This window comes from Bombyx mori, chromosome 11 (assembly GCF_030269925.1).
Source record: "Bombyx mori chromosome 11, ASM3026992v2".
In the NCBI taxonomy this organism is placed as follows: Eukaryota; Metazoa; Arthropoda; class Insecta; order Lepidoptera; family Bombycidae; genus Bombyx; species Bombyx mori.
The window spans coordinates 11,190,134-11,202,782 of NC_085117.1; the positions used below are offsets into that span (position 1 = coordinate 11,190,134).

Consider the following 12,649-nt stretch of genomic DNA (forward strand, 5'->3'; position numbering starts at 1 on the left):
CCCCCCCCCCCCCCGCAACTGGAGTAGGGAGTCCAACACTCATATAAATATTAGCCTCTCCATTCAGTACATGTATTTTCTGCATGGATACCAAGTTTCGTCAATCGGAAGCATGGTTCAGTAGTTATAACGGAACATCGGTAAAAACCACTAGATTTATATATTATTAGTGTAGAAGTATAGATTAAGAGCCATTAACTGATTTGAAATGACGAATAAGTAAACAGTATGATTTTTAAGAGCAGACCTAAAAGAACGGGAAACAGCGAAAAACGTTGAAAGGAATTTGGATTTGAAGAACTGAATCATTACCTTTTTTTAAACTCATTTTTCCGGTCAAGTTTCAGCAGTTAATTCCAAAAATCACAGTCTAAATTATTTCACCAGTGAATGGAGTAAATAACATACCGTATGCAAAAAGAAACGGCTGATTTAAAAAAAAAATCAAATCGTTAAAATTGATAAAATTGATTCGGCATCTGGATCTGGTAAAATCCTAATGGTCCAATTTAATATATGTAGGTACATTTTTTTTATTTAGAAGCAATCGAATAACAAGGTAAAGATGGCAGTAGCCAAGACTAGTAAATTGTACAAAACTTAAACAGAAAACATTCATAAAGAATAAAATCTATTTCAGTATAACTACCACACAAAGACAGTTGGAGATATTTGTTAAAATATCTAGTCACTGACGCAAATCTCTGCACATAAATTATTGCAATATATTTGAGTACGTCCAAGAGTGGTTTTACATTCTTTTTATTTTTAATAAGTGACTAACACGGCTCTAATATTATTATATACTCTGGCATACGCACTTATGTACTAAAATAAACGTGATAGACGACTAAATTAAAGATTACTATGGGCGATAAAACAACGTGTCCGGTGTCCCTGTGCGAGCTACTTGTTTCAACAGCTGTTGTTTGTTATTTTAGTTTTACTAACATCTTCGATAAAGATCATAATTGAACAAACATGAATCAGTTAATTAACGACCGAGTTAATTTACGAGCCGAAGACCTCAGAATCTTATCGTAGTTTCAAGACACAATTTTTTGTTTTAAATTCTGTGAGTATGTTAATAAATAATAATAAAAAAAAACACGGATTATTAGTTGTGTCAACTGTGAAAAGTAAATATAAAAATAAACGACTTCTAAACCAAGATACGTGTGCTTGTTGGATGGGTGCAATTTTGATGAACAAACGTATTTAAGATTATTTTAGGGACTGCTTACATTTAGCGTAATAAAATCAATGTGTCAGTTTTACTGCCGTAAACATATTAATTAGGCATTTCAATGATTGGAAGTCTGGCCACACAGCCCGTACAAATAAATGTACGACTGATTAATCTAAGATTTATAGTAATTGGCAACGGAGCAGAACTTTCGATAGACAATTAACAGTAACACTTGTTGAATTGTCTCACGGAGACAGGAGGAAATAGCTTTCTCTTGGCAACGTTCAATATTCAGTCAGAATACGGCTGCTTCCCTGCGAAAGTGCCAAATATTTGAACGAAGTCAATAATCTATACTATGAATGAGCCTAGTTTTAAAAATCAATATGTATAAAATATTTAGTTACTTATTAACATTTAAGCGGTTTCGTGCTTCTAATAATACTTAGAAATATGAACAATATATATTAATATTAAACATCTATTTACGAATTATATTTTCTTTATGTAAACAACAAATTCGAAATGTGTTTCTAATCAGTAGTGAAAAGAAAAACAGCACGTGTCAATTTGACGACCCCCATTCATTCGTCATGAACCACGTGCGATACGGCTCTGCACGCTTTGGCACAACGCCGGGTGACGAGATCACGCCACAATGGACAAAACTATTTAAAAAAAAAACGTATTTCCGAACTACGTATTTTACTGTACTACTTATCTATAGCCAACAATTACAGATAGCTGTTTAATGGGGCCTATATAGATTACATTTCAGCACCTATATCTATTGAGGCATGTCATAAATATTAGAGATCATAAATCATATCGAAGCGCAACAAGGCTTTCTTACTTTCGATAGAAACAGCTCTCCAGTCGCCCAGTCTAATAACAAACGGGCAAAGCGAGCGCTGTTTTAGGTCAACGTTGAACAAATACCAAACGGGTCGCTCTGATGCTTCCGTAGTCTATTTCTGAGCTGCATTTAAATGGCGAGAACTGTACTGGTTAAGCTTTACTAGACTTTGGGATGCCTGCTCAAGTGCTATTTCTTGATTTATTTTTGTGTGAAATATGCATGTATTCAAAATAATTCATTATTTTTTATTTGAGGGTAATTTTAACACAATAGTCAAATAAATGTCGACAGATAAGAATTCAGATATCCGTGACCAGACAAAATTAAAGTATTTGGAACATCGAAAATAATGAAATGAAAGTAATAAACGCGAGATTAAGCTGTAAAAGTAGTTTGAATAAATTTATTTTTGTAGATTTTTTTAATAATTGACATTGTCCATCGAATAGTTGACGTCAACATCAAACAAAAAGAAATTAAATGTTGCTACAGGTTGCGGAAGCATATCATTCGTACTCATTTCGCAGAGCTGGCTGGTGCGATTAGGTCAGCCGTCGTCTTCAATCTTATAAGTTAAATAAGGAGCAAAAGGTGAACGGCCCGTTTCAAGAGACTAAAAAAATAGCCGAAACACTAAAAGATGGCATTTTCTATATATACCAGACTAATCTAAAACAACACTCTAACAATGCGATTTATCTCATATCACTTATCGCACTTTATCATCCAGATATTTATTTAATACTTGGTTGAGTCTACGTTAAGGGCTACTGTCAGTAGCTTTTATCAAAGTATGCTCTCTTAGAAAATATATAGAAAAATCAAATACTTTTATTTCATTCAACGTCTTATTTAGTGACAAATTATTTCATTAAGTAAATTTCCTTAGTTTTCCCAATTCTTTTTCACCACGCGAAGTTAAGTTATTAATGAAACACAAAGTATATCTCAACGTGAACACTGCCGCGTACCTGAAAATATTGAGGATGAAATCTTCTAGTTTTTTCCTACGCTTTGATTCGGAACCCATGAAAGACTTACGACAGAAATCGAAATAATTCAGGATATTTGCTCTGGTCTATTATTTTTGTTTTTTCAGCAAATCAATCCTATTATCTAATCTAGATGTATTAAAACATTATTTACTACTTTTATAAGCTACGTTAGTTTTATGATAATGATTAAAGGCTAATAATTAAGTAACATTTATGGGGGTGTGGCAGTAGATAGCCACTAAAACTTCAAGGAGCTATAGCTCCAGTTTGCAATACATAATTTCACAAAAAGAGGAACATCAGTCGCGATCCCCAAGTATGAAAAGTCCGGTCGTCGCTTGCGCCTAATGCAATGGTGTCGGTCTAAGCCAGCGGTCGGGGAACCGGGGTAAAATGAAATTTTGGGGGGTAAAAATGAAACTTTTGTGAGTAAAAAAAAGTATATATTGAAGTGAAACTTCTTTAGAATCCTTGTGATTTTAAACTCGATGAAACGAAATGAAATGAAACGAAAAAAAATTTTTTTTTTTTCAAAATTGTCATAGGGCCATAATATGAAAGATGCTGAAAAAAAAGGATTTTGTTTATTTTTGTTCTTCGCCATGGGGTAATATGAACTTCACAAAAATATTTTGTGGTAATAATTTAAAAAGTTCCCCGACCGCTGGTCTAAACGATCGACGACAGTGGTGAGCGCGATGGTGGTGATAGCACTTCCAGTTTTATATTATCTTTCCAGTTATATAGGCCATAATCGGCCAAAATCTAAAATTCCTTAATTTAGAAATATTTCATATTAGAGTTAGGATGCCAGTGGAATGATGCACGTGACGTGTTTGTTTGGCAAGCGTTTATCCGTAAGACGAGAATTGCGTAAAGGCGCCATGACTGGTGATGCAACGAAGATAATTTTTCGTATTCGCCAAATTACCATTAAATCTTCAAACAACAAAATCGTAAAAAAATAGTTGACGAACGCAACACGTCCGTAAGAAATCGTTTAGTTATAGTTCATATTCCCAAAAATACTTGTTTATTCCCAAATATACTTGTTGACGTTTGAGTTACTTTATTATTTATTAGTTATTTATTTAGTATTATCAAAATATCTTTTAAATCGTGAAAAATTGCTACAAATTTGCGGCCGTATTTCCTGCAGCTATAATATGTTTAAAGAATCAGACATTCGTATCCGCAAAATGAACATTCGTTCATCACATAGTCGTGAACACTTCATTCCGAATCGCCAACCACCTTTCGTGACAACGAAAGCACAGAAATACAATTAGTATCCATCAACGTCCTTAAATAAAGCGGTCGTTAGCAATTATTACTTTCGCGACATTATTACAACTACATTCAAAATAACCGGGTCGTAGGAACAAGTAAGCAAAACGAGATGTTGAAACTGAAATCACGAAGGTTAATGAGTTATAACGACTTTTTTTGACTTTTTGGATGTAATTACTCGAAATTGAGCGGCGTCATAATAAATTGCGGCGAGATAACAGACAATTAACATTCCAAAGTCTGGAAACGAGTGCTCTTTTTTCGCAACAAATTTATAATTTTATAACATTTTCTTTATGAATAATTAATAGCAAAAAAACAACTTAATTTATAAGATTTAAACGTCGATTACTCCGGAACATCAACAATTTTAAGCCTGTAACTTTCATTGAGGCAATACTGACCAAATTCACAAATATTATCGTAAATTGTAATATTATGTACTTATCTGTTACACACTTAATCCTTAACGAGATAAATGAAACACCTTAGACGATAAGCGTAAGTGATGATTCATAAGTAGATAACATTATTTTCATGGAAGCTCGGGACAGCCTTGAGTTGTCACACCGTTGTTTTATTTCGACAGTAATCTTTTAATACGTGCTGAAAAACAAATTGGAACGCATAGGGTGTATTAGGGATCCGATGTTATTTTTTGTTTTATCGTTCAACAAAACGTCTTCCTTGTTATCTTGAGAAAAAAAAAACATTAGTTCCCCAGTCAAATTCAAGTAGTAGTGTGTAAAACACAAGACGACAAGAAACTAGCCGAATTATCATACGAACTACGGAACCTAAACGTGGAAAAAATCTTGGACTCGTTCCAAGCAGCTGATTGATGAGGATGGTCATTTCGTACACGGCCAATCCCGAGATTTTTCTTATTATTTAGCAAAGCAGTGGACCGGTCTATTTCTGTGACGCAAACAACAAGCCGCCGCAAAATATGCCGGCCGTCGCCTTATGAAAAAAAAAACACGAAATCGTTAAATTTTAAATACGCTACGTACGTATTATTTTATATTTTTTAGCTAAACAAAACTACCTGATTATTTCGGATAGTAAAAATATTTTGATAACGTACGTACGTTATAGCATTAATAATTCTCGTCATGTAACTACCGACATAAAATCACGATTAAAGTATGTGTTACATTTTACGAAAACGTTTGTGATAATTTAGTGTATCCAGTACAAGCGAAATGCATTATATAGCACTACCGACCCGCCTTTGCTTCGCTTCGGAAACATGAAATTTTATTATTGATTATTTACATCACATTAGAAACCTCAAAAATAACAGTATTTCTCCACCATTTAATGCATGTTATTATACATATAAACCTTCCTCTTCAATCACTCTATCTATTAAAAAAAAAACCGCATCAAAATCCGTTGCGTAGTTTTAAAGATTTAAGCATACATAGGGATATAGGGACAGAGAAAGCGACTTTGTTTTATACTATGTAGTGATATATGATAGCATTCTATTGTAGCGAAGCATGTTTTTACACAAAATACCTAACCGTTCTTAAGATTCATAATGTATTCCGAACTAACGAGCTCGGAAACCGTTAGCGGTAACCACTGACCACGACATGTAACACGAAAAACTTTCAGGTAAATGAGCGGTTACCTTCCATAACTACATAATAACATCTTTTATGCGAGTTCGACCGCAAAACAAGCACACGTACACGATGTAGCGATCCCTCCTGGCGGAGCCCTTTCTCGCCGACCTGTCCTGGTGAAACTGGAAAGGCCTTCGGGCCACCAGTAATCCCCCAATCATTAAAAAAAAGATATAGCGATACGACCCAGGCATCAAAGATGGGCTCTTAGGAAAAAATACCTACCCGTATTCTGCCAGTGCCGTGCTTAGAATCTTTGTTACGGAAGCAAAATTGTTGCTGATTTTCATTTCAGACTCAAATTGTTACACAGCATGATACAATTAAGCCAAAACCATTTTTGCAAGTTTTACTCAATCTAGTAAGATAAGTCTAATTAAGTTTTATAGTTGTTGTTTTTTTTATTTCTTAGATGCTTGGAAGAGCTTCACAGCCCACCTGGTGTTTAGTGGTTACTGGAGCCCATAGACATCTACAATGTAAATGCGCCACCCACCTTGAGATATAAGTTCTGAGGTCTCAGTATGGTTACAACGGCTGCCCTACCCTTCAAACCGAAACGCATTACTGCTTCGCGGCAGAAATGGGCAGGGTGGCGGTACATACCCGTGCGAACTCACAAGAGGTTCTACCATCAGTAATTACGCAAATTAAAATTTTGCGGTTTTGATTTTTATTACACGATGTTATTCCTTCACCGTGGAAGTCAATCGTGAGCATTTGTTAAGTACGTATCTCATTGGAAAAATTGGTACCCGCCTGCGGGATTCGAACACCGGTGCATCGCTAGATATGAATGCGCCCGACGTTTTATCCTTTAGGCCACGACGACTTCAAGCATTGTTTAAAAGCATTCATTACATCACGTCACGACCACGGGATATGCCTAACACAAAACTAGGTCACTTGTAGTAAATTAATCAAAAGAAACTAACAGGAAATAAGATCTAAATAACATTGTAAGCAAATAATAAATTGTGAAAAAAAATTATATATAAAAAAATGTGTTCGAACTTTTCTATATACAACATTCGATAAAATAAATTAAAAGGTGATTTTGGCTAGAGTGCAAGCGTGGGTGAACTAGATGCGCTTAGCGACCAGATAAATGAAGCTAGCGCTACATTCTTAACATCTTCACGGATATAGCTTGTTTTACGATAAAAAAGAGATACTAACAGATGTTTTCTTGCAGTAAATAATTGAGGATGCAACGTATTTATCCTACAATAAAATTTAGAGATAAAGCGCTACGTACAGCAATACAGCGATCTGACTAGGTACATAAATAAGGAATACCTTTTGGTAATTGATCGACACTGGCCATCGCACAGTTTCCGATCACAACGTAATTTTCTTTAGTTTCGCGTGCGTTGCGGTTTTCGTAGTGGCCATTCGTATCATTAACTAAACTGATTATAGCCTTTCGGTATTCATCTTCAATTCCGTTTAAACGTTCCTATTTATCTATCGTTCCGATTGTTTACAATTAACACTCTGAAAATACAAAACGTAGAATTTTACAGACATCATGCGTACGTGTATTTTTCTAAGAGCATCTAATTAATATGCCTGATGTTTGTCCTCGGACTCACCGAAACATCTGGGATTTGCCAAATACCGCTGCTTTCGAAAAGGAAGAATGTGAAGGTTAATTACCTGAAAACAAAACAATAATTTCAAGTAAGCGTCGATATGAAATTTGTATTATAGAAAGTTATTTGAACTTCAGTATCTTAAAAAATCACAGTTTTATTGATTGAATTTGTCAGTTTGAGAGCGTTACGCTAATACTCGTATATACAATTTTTATGTGAAATTTCTCAAATCTGGTAATTTTTTTGCTTACAAGGATAGAGTTTCGTTTCAGTGTTTTGAGTGTTCTATTTTTGAAAACAAAACTCGACTGAGTGGGAATACTAAACTGCCCAGAAGAATTCATCAATTCAATATCAAACAGTGAGAAATCTAATTTACAAACAAGTAATTACTGGTGGTTTTGCTGGTTCTAGGACTTCTTGTGAGTCCGCTCGGGTAGGTACCGCCACCCTGCCTATTTCGGCCGTGAAGCAGTAATGCGTTTCAGTTTGAAGGGGGGGTCAGCCGTTGTAACTATACTGAGACCATAGAACTTATATCTCAAAGTGGGTTGCGCATTTACGTTGTAGATGTCTATGGGCTCCAGTAACCACTTAACACCAGGTGGGCTGTGAGCTCGTCCACCCTCTAGCCAATAAAAAAATACATAATTGACTGCAGTTTGATAAAACAAAACACATGTAGGAGAGAGATACGTGTTAGCTAAAAAATGTAATAAAATAATAATGATTAATCAGTACATAGAGTTGGCAAAAGTTGAAACGTTTCGCTGGCCGCGCTTAGGTAAAATTATTGTTAAAAATCAGTACCAGTAATTATGTGGTGCGCAAATAGACAAAAAATTCTAAACAATGTTGATAGTGCAGGCTTCCTACGCGATTTCAGTATACTCGAACAATAAATAAAAAAAAAATTTTTGAGAGGTGTTCATTTTTCAAAATTTGCCACAATATGCCAATTTTGTTTATTATTGTTTTTGAGAGAGAGATTTTTTGATTGAGAGAATTGTGACAGGCAATATAAGGCCTCATTCCAAAGCGATTGAGCTAACTAAGCATTCAATAAAGTATATCTCTATTTCGATTACTACTAGATATTGGAATTAAAAAATATATAGGTATATAAATACAACATAGCTTTCTTTCAAAAGTTTGAATATTAAAAATGTTACACATAGCACGATTTTAATAAATTTGTTTATTCGTGAAATCGGGTCGCTAACATCATGATCAACAGAATAACCACGACCGAGTTCAGAATGTTGCGAAACAATAATATTAATAGCGATCTTCTTAATTAATTCTTCATATGTTTCGGACCGTGAAATATTTTTTACATGAAATGCTTTCACGTGAAATTCTCTAGCACCTGTCACCTGTCATATAGGTCAGGCGGCTGAAGTTCGTTAATCTCTGGACTGACATTATTTTAGACGGGCAACAGTTCTAACGGGCCACCACGCTGATGTATCGACACGCCAAAAGGATCGCTCTATCTGGCTTTGTACCAAGGAACGCGATCTAGCGGCTGACGAATGTAGAAATATAATTCGATACCCAAGTTGGTATATGAATGTGGCATACAAACATTTTACTTTTTAATCATGTAACGTATTGCTACCGAATAGACTTTCATAAACTTTTTATAAGCTTATTTTAATCAATAACTTACAATTGAAAGCATTCTTTTGTAAATCGATAAATCCAGATGTACTAATACTAATTAAAATTCCAGGTGCAAATAAAGCAGTCTAATTGACGCAAAATACGCCTAATACTATAAGTGTAACATTTGATCAGATATATTTCGGACAATATTTAAGGATAACGCTCAGGGATGATGACACCTCACTGACAGAAATAAATCCGTATGTTAAACAAACCAAGCATTTCCGGGGGGCATGTGCTCACTGACATAATTACGGCACTTACTGATTCCCTGTGCGAGTTTTATTCGAACACAAAAAATATAATAATATAATTTTTGGCATCAACGTGCCATGAAAGGGCGCACTAATACGCAAGTCGGTATGTATAAACTTTCGGCTCTGAGTCATTTCCACAGAATTATCCCTGCAGTGAAATTGTTCACACATACTATATGTCACACATAAGACTAATTCTATAATTTATTTTTAACTATAATAGCTTTACCACGGGAGCCGTTCATAGTTTCGTCAGAAAATTATTGTATGAATCCTCCGAATAAACCACTACCTGCCAACGATAACAGGGTTGCAATTTCGAGTATAAGTAGATTTAAATAGTTTATTTTATTACTTGTTTACAATTTTAAAAAAAATGTACATGTCTTACATAGTTTCGGTATATAGGTATAAAATATTTGAAAAATCTATGTATCTGCCAATGTCATGTTAGAAGCGAGCGAATTAACTGGTTTCGGATTAGCTGAGATGAACAATTGCTAAAGCCTGTGAGCGATGGTAAGCAACGGTACGTTAATGCTGCCTTCATTAAATAAGATTTATTTGGAGAAAAAAAAATGTTTGCGTTAAAGACTTACATCATTCAAAATGGCAATTATTTATTTAACAAAGACCTTCAAATTTCTAAATAACGTCCCAAATAGAGCAAGCGTTACGTTTTCAATGCATATCTTTTAACTTGTGTTATATTGTAGATCAAAAACAAACATTGTATAAAAATGGTTATTTTTGCCGACAGCCAGGGTCGTGCGTAATGTAAAACATTCCTAAACAGACTCGGCTGCAAACTGCATACTGTGCTTACGTAATACATTTTTAGATAAAAAAAAAATTACATTTACAAAAGAAAAACCGGTGTTGTTTCACCGGATGTTCTTTACGAATCAAGAATATGTTGTTTCAAATATATTTTTAGCTCTTAATATATATATTTTTTTTTTTTTTTATGATTGAAAGTTTACTGGTGGCCCGAAGGCCTTTCCAGTTTCACCAGGACAGGTGGGCGAGCAAAGGCTCAGCCAAGAGGGGTGGGATTTGCTAACAACTGCCCGAGCGCCTCCGAAGGAGACCTAGCAACTCAAGAGCAATTGTTTCGCGAATGAATCTACTACCGGATCGGAATCGCGACCCGCTGAGAAGATCCGGCGAGAAACTCAGCGGGCTGATGCATGGGTTAGGTTGCACGTCGACCTCTTTGTCGAGTTCGACGAGTACGGTTACCGGGGTCCCTAAGCCTGCCCCTAGTATTAGAGCTGAAGGCATCTAATGCAAAGGTTATTGGATCTGATGAAGAGTTATTGGATCTGATTCTTAATATATCTGATCTATAATACTATATAGTAATATAATTATGTATGTACATGGTGTTACCGTTACAAATTATTACCTTCGCTTCTCGTTAAACAAGAATATTAACATATTTTAATCGTTGGAAATAATAAAAAATGTCGTATGCAAATATTTTTTGGAGAAATTCAAATATAAGTGACACCTGCTAAATTTGTACAAATCTATTCAATTACTCCAATTGAGAAAAAATATCAAACAGTCCATTTTATTTTAATCTACGTTAAATGTGAATAAAGTTATAAATTATTCTATTTACGAGTATTTTTTGTTGAGTACCTAAAACTAGAAAAAAATGCCATTTAAAATTGTCCTTTGTTTACGTACTCGTATATCATAATATATATTAATATATTGTCTTAAAATTTCTAATATGACATATTTACATAGCTATAAGGATATATCATATGTCAAGATCTTCACTTGTTTTACATTACCTATTGCATAAGTTTTGTGAATGTTTTAAGAAGCGGACATAATATGATTTATATCTATTTTTTTTACAACTTTCATATGTATTACAACTTTCATAATAATATGTACTCGAAATATCAGACTTTACGTTTATGGTAATTTATTTGGTTCTAAAGCTATAGCTTTTTTATTTATTACCATAATTTTCATCGGATTTCTTTTTTTTATTGGTGGCGGCATTTACGTTGTAGATGTCTATGGGCTCCGGTAACCACTTAACACCAGGTGGTCCGTGAGCTCGTCCACCCATATAAGGAATATATAAAAAAAATTAAAAACAAAATAAGTTCTAAGGTCTCAGTATAGTTACAACGGCCGCACCACCCCCCTTCAAACCGAAACGCATTACTCCTTCACGGCAAAAATAGGCAGGATGGTGGTACCTACCCGCGCGGACTAACAAGAGGTCCTACCACCAGCAAAAATTAAATCAATTTCTTTACATCCAACAAACAGGATTAATGAAATATCTTTCATATTATCACGGTCTATGTATAATATGTTTTGCATTTTACACTATGACGTCAAAAACTATGCAGTCTACTTTCGGCAGCAATAATTTATACGAAAAGATCTGTTTGGTTTTCATCAGACAAGGAAAATAATCTATATTGAAGATTTTGAATGCATTCGTTTTCACGTGATCTATCATTATTCATTTATACCATATTTTTTAAACTGATACTATAGGAAATGTTCCCATTAATTTAGAAGTATAACACTTTTATTACGTGTAAGCTTCATTTGTATTTCAAGGAAATCTATTACAAGTAGGCCAACACCAACTAACTACGTGAGTGCGTTCATTTCATTTTGATATTAAAATCGTACCCATTTTTTAAAACGAGAATTTTTTTATACATTTCTTAACATGTCATGAGTCGGATAATATAATCCCAATTGAAAGGCTTACAATTATACGTTAATGGAAATTCCTAGTATTTATGAATATTAAAACAACGGGATGTTATACTGAACTGCCTAAACTGATACATATATGTGAACACATGAACCAGTTATAGAACTGTCATGAAGTCTAAAACGCTTTCAGAAAATCACTTAGCTAATGTTATGTGCATTAGTATCGAGTTTAAACTCTCTCGCGCTCATGTACAGGACGAAGCATTCTGAAAATCAAATAATTTATATCCCAGCAGCGGGTCTTACTACAGAAACAGCATTGAAAATATTATAAACATTCTGGGCATAAATTTTGTGACTCAATCAGTTGTAGTTAAAGATTGTTACTACCCATGAATTTTTCGTTTAGACTACATATTTTCAAAGTGACCGAAATACGTCTGCTTGGTGTAGTTA

The 12,649-nt window shown here is 34.4% G+C and overlaps 1 protein-coding gene across 6 annotated transcripts in view; it reads right to left on the reverse strand.

Moving 5' to 3' along the window:
• The window catches only part of LOC101745399 (uncharacterized), a 40,028-nt gene that overhangs the window by 18,893 nt on the left and 8,486 nt on the right, over positions 1-12,649 (reverse strand). The window contains exons 2-3 of one of the 6 annotated variants that reach the window (XM_012694991.3): positions 7,563-7,626; positions 7,267-7,464 (exon numbers count right to left, since the gene is read on the reverse strand). The exons of 3 other annotated variants lie outside the window; for them this stretch is intronic. In XM_012694991.3, the coding sequence (XP_012550445.1) occupies positions 7,267-7,294 (28 nt within the window). In that variant the 5' untranslated portion in view covers positions 7,295-7,464; positions 7,563-7,626. The remainder of the gene's footprint in view (positions 1-7,266; positions 7,465-7,562; positions 7,627-12,649) is intronic. 2 more of the 6 variants (XM_012694992.3, XM_012694993.3) reach the window with 2 other exon arrangements.